Raw genomic sequence first — 14,608 nt, 5'->3', positions numbered from 1 at the left:
AAACGGTAAAACATCTTGGTGAAGATCATCAAGGTAATGATGTAAAAGATTAATGAGATTGGTTTCCTCTATACATGGAGAAAGTTTTCGAACACCAATCTCATGAATCTGATGTTTAAGGAGGTTATTAAACAGATTCAATATTATCTTTGTGTATCATGAGGAAATCGCTAAACAGGAATTCATACTTACGTAAAACCTTTAGAGTGTAAAAGAAGAAGAAGATGATGATGATGAATTAAATTGATAATTATAAAATATATAAACGAAGTGACGGTTTAGTTTTCCAAAGATCTAAATGATTATATCTATCTAATGAGTATATCATGTACAGTTACCCTATATTTGTAATATTTTATTAGATATTATATTTACTATTTTAAATACTTTAACTAAAAATTGAAATACTCATATAAACAATGGCATCTTATTAAACATTTGGATCCGTTTTTTCGTATATATTAACATTAAATAATTATTTATAACTTAATAACAATTTATAAGATATGATAACAAACAAAAATACAAAACGTTTTAAAACTAAATAAAAAAAGTATATAACAAAAAAAGTTACATGATAACCATAAGTGTAGAATAGAACAATTTAAATAGATGACAAATTTACTATTTATCATTCTACGTTTCCAAAAATCTCCTTGTAAACAATATTTGTTGTTTTATTTGTAAGCTTTGATTCTTTGTCGAGTATCACTAACTTAATGCCATCTCGACTCTTCACTCTTGACAAAGCCACATAAAGATGACCATGGGAAAATACTGGATCTTTAAGATACAATCCAACTCTTGACAAAGATTGATCTTGAATCTTGTTGATTGTCATGGCAAAACATACTGTGATAGGAAACTGTCTTCTTTTTAATCTGAACGGTAGTTTCTTATCAGTTGGTGTAAGACTTACTCGACTAATTAGAGTCCGATATCCTATATTCGTACCAGAGACAACTTTAGCTTCAATTACACGCCTACCAAGATTAACGAATTGAAGGCGCGTTCCATTGCACAAACCCTTTTTATGATTAATATTCCTTAATAGCATGATGGGAACACCAACTTTGAGGACCAATCTATGGTTAGGCATTCCTGAAATATTTAAACCATTTAACAAATCAGGAGAGTACAACTATGGATCAAAATCCTCTAAAACGTCTTCACATTCAGCTAAACTGTCGGAACTTAGATACTCGACTTCTTCACCAGGAAATATGGCTAACATACGTTCATTAATTTCTTGAACAACCTCATTCAAAGGTGCTAACAGTGCACGATCCTGAAAGTAAGTAAGTTCGTTGAATCTATCTAATATATTAGGATATACAAATTTTATTAAATCACCCATCGGACCAACTGAGTTCAAAATCAAAAGATCGTCTGGAATATCAATAACAGACTGTCTGTCATTTGGACCATCAACGTTTCCTTGACCTATGTCTAACAACCAATCAGCAAACTCTCTGATGTTTTCAACGTCTGAAGATCGACATCCAACTGTAAGCCTCATGTTCATAGTTAGTTTAAGAACTTTACATTTTGACCAGATATAAGAAGAATTTATGCAAGCATTGACACATTCACTTCTTGTACCGTTGGTTACAACGGGCAAAATTTACCGAAAATCACCACCAAAAACAACAACCTTACCTCCAAAAAGTGCTTAGGAAGTATTACCAGAATCACCATTCATAACATCGTTTAAAGTCCTGTCCAACGCTTCGAAAGCATGCTTAAGAATCATGGGTGCCTCATCCCAAATTATTAAGCTTGTCTTTTTCAGTAACTCATATACGTCGGTATTTCCTTTAACCTATTTTATGAAAGAATAAAAAAACATAAACAAAGTAAGATATTTAAAAGTAAATTGATATTGGAATAACAAATAAAGCCATATATAATAAAAAAAATCATTAATATAAAAATTAACATAAACTGGCTTGTAATATTACCGGAAAAATGGAATATTCGGTCAAATTAATAGGTATTAAAAATCTCGAATGTGCGATTCTTCCACCCTCCAAAAGCAAAGAAGCTATACCGCTTGAAGCGACATTCAACACAATTTCTCCCTTTGACCTTATCGATGCAGATAAGGTTTTCCATAAATAAGTTTTTCCAGTACCGCCATAACCATAAACAAAATAAACTCCACCTTTTTTATCAATTAAAACACTCATTATTTCGTTATAAAGCCCTCGTTGTTCATCTGTTAACGAATCAAACGGATTGTTAAATTCGTTATTCGTGGTCTCGGTATCATATGAGAGCTCTTCCACCATTAATGGATTAGTTGCTCTTGAAATTGTCTCCATATCTGGAAATGGCATTTGTTGATATCTTCTAAGACTGGAGTTGTTTGAAATTAGAAAATTTTCAATTTCAAGGAGTGCTAGGTTTTTTAACTGTTTTTCATTAAGAATCAAACCTGAAAATAAAATAAAAAATTAATTAAATTAATATTTATGAAATATTAATGGATATTAGCTATTTTCCATAATTGAAATAATTAAAAGATGAGTAAATCGTACCGGGGTTATTTTGATCTTTTTGTTGTTTGTATAGTATACCGTCTACTAATGTTGCCAAGTGCTTTCCCAAACAAAATGAGGTCTAGATAAACTATAAGTAATCAACATTGTAGCAAATAAATTTCTTAAATAATATCTGGTTGATGTATGACTTGCTTCTTCAATGGCTTCTATATATTCCTTGTCATCATCTAAAAGACCTCTTTTGTAACATGCATCTCGAAAAGTTTCACACACAACTCCATCAACTGTTCGCATGTCTTCAAAACATTCTGGGCCTCTAACCTTATTTAATAATATTCTTAGATAGTAAGCCTCGTTGAATGCGGGTGAAACAGCATGAACTCTACCTATTGCAAAACCCCTTAGGCGAGGTTCCCATTTACGTAACTGTTTTTTCCAGACATACTTTGTTGGAAACTCTGCGTATGTGAGAGTTTTTGCAAGGCCATGGTTCTTATTACACTCAAACCAGGCGGTAAACATCGAAGAAGCATTAGTTGTCTTGTTTAAAATATCTTCAATATCTTCGTTAGCACCATATATTACCTGTTGCTCACCGGGTAAATGAAAAGAAAGTGTCATAACAGACGGAATCCTATAATGCACATCAAATGAAAATATCCTCCATGTTGCCTCGCATGCAGAGACATATCTACAATCATAAAACGCTTTGATTTCATCTAAATTAGGATCTGGGTTATCACTATTGTTATTTTGTACAAGAGAAATTGTTGCTCGGTCTTGACCATTATTAATGTATTTGAACAAATACTTTATCGATCCATCTTGATTACACCACTCAACATTAATATGTGCTTGAAATTGTTTTAATATAGTCTTGTTGTATGGAACAACAGTTCTGTTATCCATCATTATATCTGACTTAACAACATATTGCCAGTCATCTCTTCTTTTGTATACCAGAAAACCTTGCAAATCAACAGCTGTCTCATCATTAAACATTTTTGGGAAACTTTTGGAGCATTTTTTGTTTACCATGCACGTGCACTTCGGATTAGCATCACAACAAGGACCGTGAATCATATGATCATATACAAGCTTGTATAGGTCTGGATCCCTGTCTTTGTTTGGAATCTCAGCTAAATTAAATTTATCTACATCTTGTGGATTATGAATATTGCTAAATGGATGCATAAATATGCAAATATGAGCATGCGGTAGCCCCCTTTTTTGAAACTCTATCGTGTAAATAACTGCAATATACATAATAAAAGTAAATATTCCACAAGTTTTAATAGGTAAACAAATAATCTGTTTGTTTAAATTGAATTTTAAGTCTATACAAAGTAAAATATCAAAGTAGATCATGTTTATAAATTTATACTCATCAAATTAAATAAATTTACCTGCTTGAACCTTTCCAAACAAAGACTTATCCTTCACCAATTTAATCATTGCATCAAGTTTGACCTTAAAAAGCCGACATAAAATATCAGGTCTATCCTCCGATTTTAACATTGTATCCTTAAGAAATCTTTTAATTTCTGGCCAATTTGGATTACATGTTATGGTTATGAAAAAATCGGGATAACCAAACCATCTACAGAGACACATAGCGTCTAGGTAATTTTGCATCATATATCTTGCTCCACCAGTAAATGAGGATGGTAGAATAACACGTTGACCAGCGGTTGAAACATCAGTATTTCCAACAGATTGCACACCTCGTAAACTTTGGTAAGTATCACATCGAAGCTCATGTTGTTTACCGCGTATAAAATGTAATCTTTGTGCCTCAATCATCGTATATTTGTCAACTAATATTTGCTGAAACAAACGCCTACCATTTAACATGGTTGAAAACATATTTGGCCTATCTTGAATATGATAAGCAAAAAACTCACGCATTGTAACCTTCTTTCGTGCTGCGGTTGATGAAGATGAAACATTCTTATGAAGTATATTAACATGATAACCATCCTCACCAAAAGGATGAAACAACGGGTATTGAAGAGGTGTATACGATGGATGAAGTTCACTTATACGCTTTAAGGAACCAGATTGCTTGGTAACAATTATATCTCGGTTATCGACAGCGTCACCAATATCAACGGCAACTTCAGAACTGGATGGTAAGTTATATTGTCTCGCATCATGCTGTCTTGTTCCAATAATACGCAACTTCAAATCGAGTTGTGGGTTTTCTTCAAAACAATATCTTACCATCCGATAAGCTTGAACCAAATGATTATTTGAAACTAACATCGTTTTCAAATAAGTAATAATATGCATCTCCAGCTCATCGTCCATTGAATTATTATCACTGCCCACAAAAAAATACATTTCCTAAGATTATAAGTAATAAAACTTATACTAAAAATTAATAACATAACAAAAGTGGAAGAATATCGTTTAAAGTATTTACCCAAAAACACCCTGACGGTTTGAAACCTCGTTTTCCATGTCGTAAATGTAAAGTTGAGAAAACTGTGGTTTACAACCCTGTAATGGTAAAAGACTTCCCAAATAATGATAGTTTTCACCGCTAAGCCGAAACGTATATGGCGCATTGCCTTTTCTCATAGAATGGTCAATCTTTCCTCCCATAGACTTAAACGAAAACATCGAATTGAAACGTCTAATGTTTTTCAAGAAATACTTACTGATGGCACTATCACCACGAAATAATTCTAGATAAGTATCATCTGGTTGTCAAACATCGGGAAGTTCGACTTTGCCATTATAGCAACAAAGGGAAAAAGCTCCTTCTTCATTACTACTACTTGATCTGTTAACTTCGGCTTTCCACAACAAAGCATTGCAACTTGAACACATAACGGATTGATTTCCATGATCAAGATATTCTAGTAAAATTTAAATATAATCATTTGGAGTTACTTAATATACATAGATACATAATAAATGATTTAAAGTAAATTATGAAATATATATCATACCTAACGATATTCCTTTAAAAACATCTACAACATTTTGATAATGAATAGTTGTAGCATGTTCATTTAAATCAGCCATAGGTATAGGTACTATAGGGGTTCTTTTTCTTGACCTTCTACGAAAGGTTATAGACGACTCCGGAATGTCATCAACAACACAAGACGCGTTTGATCCTTCTTGAACATTATATTTATTTATATGACCTATTCAATATTATAAAAGTTGTCAACAAAATATTGACAACTACACATATGATATTTTAAAAGAAAAATTGTAAATTAAATTTTTAATTACTCCGTATTAATTATATTATATGAAATATTATTTTGTGTTAAATTGTAACATCTTTAAGTTAACAAATTATGAAACGTTTGATTATACAATGTTAAAATTATTTGTTGCTGTAAAATCCGGATGGAACTTGAAAATGTAAATAATATAATAATTTTTTTAATAGAAGGCTTATTATTAAAGTGAAATTATTCTTAAAATTTATTAGCATTCCATTTACTTTTAAGTGTTTCATTAAAAAAAAGAGACCTAAAAAATGTTAATAATACTTAAATTTAAAACGAAATATACCTGAAGAGTTATTTCGGACACCAGTTTTGTTCCTGTCAACAAAAGCAGTTCTTTTGGAATCTAATATTAATCGTCTTTCTTTCCTTTTGGACGCAGCAGAGTTCACAAATGGTGTTGATGTTTTAGAGTCTTGAAATTAAAAAGGTAATAATATCAATATTTAAGCATAACAAAGGTTTTTAAAGCTGTTTACTTTTAAATATTTTAAAACACTAACCGTTGTTTAATACAATCGAAGAGTAGACATTGGCGATGTTGATGGAGACAGGTTCTCCTTATTAGATTGTACACGCGTTACTTGTGTGGATGAGTGTATATTTTTTAAATTGTGAAAATCTCGATTAACTGTATCGTTTAAAATATTAATCATAAACATGAGAAACAAATTTGATGACAACAATACATAGTGAACAACAATTTAATAACATACCAGGGACACAAGGAATAAATGAGTTAGTTATATGCTCTATGGGGAAAATAATTTTGATTGTTTCTTAAACCACTAACAGGTATATTAGAAGAACCTGCAACTGACATTTGATTTTGTTAATTTTCATTTATAAATAAATTTTATAATAAAAATTAATAATTTTAATACAATTTACAAACTTGCAAATTGTGTTACGCCAATGCTTATCATTTATTTAAAAATAATACAAAAAAAGCAAAATAATAATTATAAAGAAAATGCAATATACCTGAACAGGTATTTTTTAGAACATTTTTCTTCCCATCAACGGAGGAAGTTCTTTTTGCATATAAAATTGATCGTCTTTCTTTCCTTTTGGACTTAACTGAGTTGAAAAATGGTGTACATATTTGAGGGTCTTGAAATTACAAAGGTTGTAATATCAGTATTTAAGCCAAAATAAAGGTTTTAAAAACTAATAAAAATATTCAAAGAGTATATTTATGTTGAAAACAATTTGTAAATACTAACCGTTGTTTACTACATTCGAAGAGTAGACATTCGAAATTGTTGATGGAGACACGTTCTCCTTATTAGATTGTAAACACGATACTTGTGTTGATGATGAAATATTTTGCAAGGTCTCAAAGATGCGAATAACTATAACGTTTACATATTAAAAACATAATGAGAAACAAAAAACTGATCAATAATATAGTAATAACGATTATTTTATTAACGTACCAGGAACACAAGGATTAAAGGAGGAATAGGTTGGATGCGGATAAGAATTTGTATTATTAGATAAACGATCTATATTATCTTGGTAACTATTAAGCGGTAAATTACAACCACCTAAATTTAAGAATATCAAATATTATTTTATTTAAAATGTGATTTCAAATTGAAAATCATGATTTAACAAAATTTACATACTTGCTTGATATGGTAAAGTGACAATCGGTGTTGATTGATAATGGATGTAGTTTCTATTATTGGATATGGTAGACAATGGTAAACGTTGACTTTGGCCTACATTAAAAAAAATGATAAATTAAAATAATAACATTATTGCACCGTTAAACAAATTAAAACCATTGAAAACTTATTAATTGGGTAGAAACAAATAAAATAATTCTACCTACCACTATTACTTAGCTTATTTTGAGAAGATGAAGATCCTTCATTTTTTTGTTTTTTTGGATGTAGACATCTTCAAAAAATATAGATAACAACCCTCAAAGTTGCGTCAAGCCTACTTTACTGAACCATAAGATACAAAAATAAAGTCTTATAGATTAAATCTTCAAAACACCATTAAATAATATAACTCGAAATGAAAATCGATGTAAATGAAGAATATCGGAATATCTTAAACAATAAAATTTTAAACACAAAAACGAAAAAACCAAAATTTAACAACTGCTTTATTAAGAATCAATTTTATATATCTATATATTTGGATTTGTATAAAAATCAAAGTCGGCACAATAGTTAAATAAAAATGAAATTGAAAAAAAAACAAAACTTTATAATTGGTATTTGTGAACGAAAAATTAATCCGGAAATTATTGTTTGAATATAAACAATGTTTGGTTTCTGCGAAACATAAACCTATGACATGCTTCACATCCTACCCAAAAAATTTTCGGAAAATAAATATAGAATGTAGAAAAGACTTACAAAATCAATAATTCGGTTGGTTTATAAAGAACAAATATGAAGGAACGAAAATTAAGTTATGCTGTTGAGGAAGTTTATTTATAATGAAAAGTGACAAAGTATATATACACAAAAAATGTAAAATATATTCTTTGAATGGAAACAATAATTGTCATAATATTAGGATTTGTTTAATTTTGGAAGAAATATGCTAATAATAAATTAGAAATATGAGGACTAAAATAAAAAAAAAATCCTGCACTGAATGTATGATAATAAATTTTACGATATTATAGTTAATTTAATTATTAATTTCTAAAAATAAATAACATATAAGTATTCGTATTTAATAATTTAAAAGCTTTTTTTAAATAAATATTTTATAGCATAGATAATTATATAGGAATTCTTGTATAGAATAAATATTTAATGGCATTCAAGTTTAGGTTGCATATATTTGTTTCCTAATGAACTTCTGACAATAAATATTATAGGTAATAATTCTTACAAATATATATATATATATATATATATATATATATATATATATTCACTTATAAAAGATACATACAAGAAAACTAATGACAATGAACTTATACTTATAACCAAAAAACCATAACATAAAGTGATAATAAGTAGGATAATTTACATAAGTAAAGCTAACAGAATATACATAGAACCTGTTAGCAAAATTGTAGTGTTTAAACCCTAATGTATCAAAATAAAAAATAATCCATTATCAACTTCAACATCAACCAAGAACATCAGTGAGTATCAACGAATGAGTAGCCTCGTTGTACTCGAAAACCGCCAATGTTCCATATTGAAGCCCATTCAACCGAACAAAACTTGTCCAATTTCTAACCCTATACCTCTCATTATAGCCATTCATTTCAATAGAAATTTCAGTGGAGACATCAACACCATTTGGATTTATTAAAACCAAATCTGATTCGTAATCCAAGTTATTGTTCCGTGCAAACTCAATAGGAAAACAGTATAAATAAAAGTAGAATTAAAAAGTTATTTGTTTGAACATCCATCATATGAAATTAAACTATTTGTATAAAATCAGTTTACTTACCAGCCTATCCCGTACTATCACTTCCAAAATGTTATCTTCATGAACATGAGGAACAATAATATCCAAAACTGGCTCATCAACATCTTCTATACCAACATCTTCTATAGCAACATTGAGTCCTAGAAATACACATCATATAAGTTATAAAGTAATTAATAAACTAAAGTGTACAAAAATATATAAGATATAAAAAAATTGATAAAAGTACCTTCATCAAGGTTGTGAGGTTCAGATTCGTCATCACTTTCAATCTCAATAACCATTGGAACATAACCGAGTTCGGGATGGAGATTTGGACCAGTGTATACCAAATAATCATTAAAATTTACACGTTCGATACCACGGTTATCAAAAACATACATTCTGAATGTCCTCGTACCTTGAAGACGTTGAAACACCAAATAATCATTAACAGAAAGCTTACAATGCTTGGACATGTCTTCCAACATACCAGTAAAACCAAATCTCGGAGTAGTCGGTTTGACACACTGAATGTATAGATTCCATTTTAATCCATCAACAGACTCAACAATGATTTCATCATACTGTCCTAGCTGTAAACTAAAGTAGCTTCTAACGTGATCATCTCTCAATGGCTACAAACAAAAAAAAACAATAGTATTTTATAAGGGTAATCCTTTTATAAATGACTAAAATGTTTGTTCAATATTTAATAACTCATTTACACCGTTACTTACAAGATATTTAAGAGTATGATAATGAACCACAGCATCAACAACCATGTCGTCATGCACAGAATGATCTCTAACGTAAACGAATGTCCATTCATTTTCGTTAATTGGAGAAAAAACCAAGACATCTCCAAACATCAACTGATTGTCTACAACAAATTGAGCCCACCCATTTTGAAAAACATAACGTCCGCTTGTGAATTCAACTTGAATAAATCAATCTTTTTCTTTGTGATATAAAACAACCGGGTGTTTATTAGCACCTGGTTCAAAAATATCTTGACAAAACACGGCTGGAAGTGTCTAAAATTATTTTAATGTGGTTGGTAAAGTATAATGCAAGAATTGAAACATGAATAAAGAGTTTATCATACATACCGTCTCTCCGTTTAAATTGTGATAGAAAATGCAAACCGTAGGAATAACATTCTGTTTAGTTAAAATTTACTATGAGTTAATAAAAAATGTTAAAGACACTAACTCATATGTTATTATGTAAATTATATATACATATACTTTCATTGATAATTATATGATTATGTTAATATAGTAATTAGACCTATTAAAACATGTTTATGCCAAAATCTTAACAAAACAAATCCATTGACACATAACAATAATAAACTAAGAATCAAAAACCAATAAGTTGTTATCAACAAACTGATAACACAATTCTGTCTACTTTAAACATACAAATATTACTGTTAACACCCTCAAGCATGCACAGAGAGTATAATCAGTTTATAAAATAGTTGAAGACGAACTAAATAGAAAAACTTGATGTTATCACTAAACCCTAACCAACAACATTAAAGATTGTGACTAATAATCATCTTCGGTTAATATAAATTAGGGCTAAAAAGATTAGAACATTATTAAATAAGAAAATTAATAAAATTAAAGTATCTCACATAATAGTACTTACATTCTCCATGGATTGAGATCTATATCAAACAGGAAGAAGGATTTCGAAGAGATGGGTCAATCTTCTGTTCAAATGGTAGGAAATTCTAGAAAAAGCGAAGTAATAGAATTTTTGATGATAATTAACAATAATAATAAACAAAGAGTCGTTTATTTTAAAAAATGTGTACAGAAAATATGGGTATGGGCCTAATGGAATGGGCTTTTTGTATTGGATCATATTAAAAGTTTATAAAATTAGGCAACATCTTTAACAAACTTATAGAAGTTAATTAGTAATTTCTATTCTTGATTTGTTACAAAATTAAAATTTAAATTCAGTATTTTATAAAGATATTGATAAATATATATTACACTTAATTAATAAATAACATTTTTATTAATGTGTAACATTTAGTAATTTATTATACAAAATACTATATATTTGTAATACAAAAATTAAAACGAAACCGTTGTATAAAAAATTAGACATTAGACAAAAGTGGAAAAGCAAAAAACTAATTTATTGTTATATTAAATACGTGTTAGAAATTAAAAAAAGTTGAAAAGGAAACACTAATTTATTTACTTTTAATGAAAAAACACATTTTCGTATTATAAAAATAAAAGGTTATTGTAAATTAAATTATGTTTCGATTATAAAACATATCTGTTTCACATTAAAAGATTACTTGTATAGCATATTATAAATTAATATATTATATACAGACCAAACAAACAAAAGGATTATATTAACAACAATTCCAAAATAGCCATATATTAACTCATAAAGTTTATACATAAATACAGATTTCAAAAATCAAATGTAACATTAAATATAGGTAAATAAAGTACCAGTTTACAAAATGGTTGACATTAGATAAGCAAAGATAAGTTATATAATGCAAAGGACCTATATGACAGCATAGATAAAATCAACTATAATATATTATCATATAAGTAAAAGGTTTGAAATTTAAATTTATTTTAGATTAAATGTATAAAAGAAAAATAGAAAACATGTTAATAAACTAATATGAACTTAAGTTGTTTTCAAACTCAGACATGAAGCAAGTAAACATTAATTTAATATAAAATTAAATCCATACATAAATATCACCTTACAACCAAAGAAGAATAAATTGTTCAAATCAACCAACATTCAAGCATACCACGTTAAAAAAAACAAAAGAGAAAAACCAAACATAAAATTTCCAAACCTCTCAAAAAGGTTAACATAACTATAAACCGACAAAAATGAAATTGTTCACTTAGATTATTTCTCCACTTTAGGAGTTAAAAGTGTTGCACCTTCACATGATTCACTGGTGGTCCTCATCTCTTCGGTAGTCTTAGACTTCATCTTAGTGGCCGACATGCTAGTATCATCTTCAACTTCAAAAACTTCCACCAGTTTTCTCTTAAGTTTATCGTCAGAAGACGTTGACATTCCTTTTGTGTCAGTTGCCACATCCTGAGCATCAACATTTGAACTTGGAGTTTGATTATCTCCAATATCATAAACCTGTTATTAAAATAGTAAGAGCCAATATACAATCATGTTACACATCTTTCTATTAACTATATTTATAAGTTTGAAGTATTATATTAAAAAAATATCCATACCTTAATAGAAACAGAACCGGATGACTGGAACTCAGAAATAGATGCTCCCAATGTAACAGAATTAGAATCTGATTGCTGATAAGACAAAAAATGAAAAATCAACATATGTTAGTTGAAATAATTATAAAATTAAATTTAGGTGTTTAAATTAACATTCAGATTATATTATTACCAAACGACCATTAAGCCTTTTCTGTAACTCTGTGATAATATTGCTGTCATCAGTAAGCTTGTTTATACCATAGTCCTCGACATTGTTTCTGAAGTTGAAATCTGCCACATCGACCTTAAAAGCGAATATCTTTTCTAATAGACAATCCAATCAGCAGGGAATCCACCATTTTCCACCTTATTCTGTAATAAAATTAGATGACAAAGAAACAAATATAATACTAATCATTGTTAAACTTACCATCTCTTATATAGATGACAATGTATAAATAATAAAGTATTTTAATTGAAAACAAACCTCATTTTGAGAATCAATCAATTCTTTTGCTGTTTTCTTAGTCAACATTTTAGCATCTCTATCAAACAGAGTCAACGACACAACTCCAGTGGAATCCTGCACCCTTATTTTGATCTTGAACCTACAAAAGTGTATAAATAGGTAAATAGAAAGAAAAACATATACTTTTACAATGCACTAATTACATATTTGAATTTGAATTCAATAAATACCTAGGTGTAGGGATAAGACCTAAAACATTGCATCTTACTGTTTTGCATTCATACTCCTTTCCACCTTCACCATTATTTTCCATGAGCTTACGGATACAAGTATTACAACCAATGTAATTCAATTCCGTATCTTGGCAGATTGCCTTAATTGTACCAAGGATAATGATACTTTTAGGCTGCATTATAGTACAAAAGCACTTAATAAATATTCAATTAGTATTGAAAGATAATTAGGATAAAATAAAGATTGTAATATTTAACTTACAAATATAATGGTACAAATATCACCGATGTTAAAAAAATCTGCTGCTCTAAAAAACTCATCATCAACAGACGAAAGCATCTTCACCGGAATCGGTTTACGAACAGAAACATTATTGCCATTTAGCAGATCCACCAAACTACAACATTTAAAATTTAATGTATTTAGGAATAAGTAACGTAATATGAAATTTAAAAACTAAATACATAAACTAAAACAATATTGGTTTAATAATATACCTGTTTTTGTATTATTCTATTTCAAATAAAAAGTCGTTTATAAAGAAACGACTAACATTAGATCCAAAAGAATTTGACACATACACTTTCACTAAAAAAATGAAAATTATACAACGACACATTAGTTTAAGTTAGTGACATGTTAAAACACAAGAAAGTTAAAAATAGTAGACATAGTTACCTTTACCATCAGAACCGGTGTAATACTTAACCCTACCAAACTGCAGTACAATAATGGCCTGGCCTTCATCAAAATGTTCAATTACATATTTGGAGAGCTCAGACACATAATGATCTCATAGTGTGAGATACACACAATTTCCACTGAAATTACAGAAGCATTACAAACAGTCATAAGTATAAAGTTTATTAACAAAAATATGTAATCAAATGTTAGGTGTAATAGTAATACCGTAAATCAGATATCTCCATTGTACGCTTGTTTTTGTCCTTGACGTTTGAAGCATTGCTCTTGAACACATGAACCACGTGACCAATAATATCTAACACAAAGAAAAATAAATAAATAACTAATTAACAGTTTTAATGGAAATCTAACGCTAAAATTATAAATCTATATATTTGCATGTCAGAAAATTATTTTATACCAGCTGTCGATTTCAAATAAATATCTTTATTGATTAGTGATTCAAAAGAAATCATCTTAAAACCAAACAGACGACCATCAAACTCCTGACATGAATTCACATGTGTGTTTGGTCCCAACACCAATTTGTTGGAACAGTCAATCACACGGTAGTTCGATCCATTTAAACCAACACTCGGATTAACTATAGTCAGAGTTGAGCTTTCCTTGAGGGATCTTTTGAATCTAAAGATATCCTGTTTGTAAACGGTTGCTTGGATTCGATTCTCCTGTCTTTAAAGAAAAAAATATATATGAGAATTACAATTAAAAGTCAATCAATAATTAGATACAGATTCATAATTAGATACGTACATTTTCATCAATGAGCACCATCTCTATAAGAAAATCCTCATTCACATT

The 14,608-nt window shown here is 29.1% G+C and overlaps 1 protein-coding gene and 1 long non-coding RNA gene across 2 annotated transcripts; both read right to left on the bottom strand.

The window, feature by feature from the left end:
• Positions 1 to 631: 631 nt before the first annotated feature.
• On the bottom strand, positions 632 to 1,099 carry LOC143609424 (uncharacterized). The gene has a single exon (XM_077084180.1). It carries the CDS (start codon positions 1,097 to 1,099, stop codon positions 632 to 634), a length of 468 nt encoding a protein of 155 aa, XP_076940295.1.
• Positions 1,100 to 13,797: 12,698 nt separating this feature from the next.
• On the bottom strand, positions 13,798 to 14,388 carry LOC143609428 (uncharacterized). The gene is made up of 3 exons (XR_013149419.1): positions 14,208 to 14,388; positions 14,012 to 14,102; positions 13,798 to 13,923 (listed from the first exon to the last, which is right to left on the bottom strand). It is a non-coding gene; the product is annotated as an uncharacterized LOC143609428 (long non-coding RNA).
• Between the last annotated feature and the right edge of the window lie 220 nt (positions 14,389 to 14,608).

Source organism: Bidens hawaiensis, unplaced genomic scaffold (assembly GCF_021521415.1).
Source record: "Bidens hawaiensis isolate Kalapana, Puna unplaced genomic scaffold, B.hawaiensis_p1.1 tig00419633_1, whole genome shotgun sequence".
Classification (NCBI taxonomy): Eukaryota; Viridiplantae; Streptophyta; class Magnoliopsida; order Asterales; family Asteraceae; genus Bidens; species Bidens hawaiensis.
Note: the sequence above shows the minus strand (reverse complement) of the source record. Positions and strands in the feature narration are given on the sequence as shown.

Coding starts and splice junctions, on each gene's coding strand:
- LOC143609424 (XM_077084180.1), bottom strand. CDS start 1,099: ATGCCTAACCATAGATTGGTCCTCAAAGTTGGTGTTCCCATCATGCTA.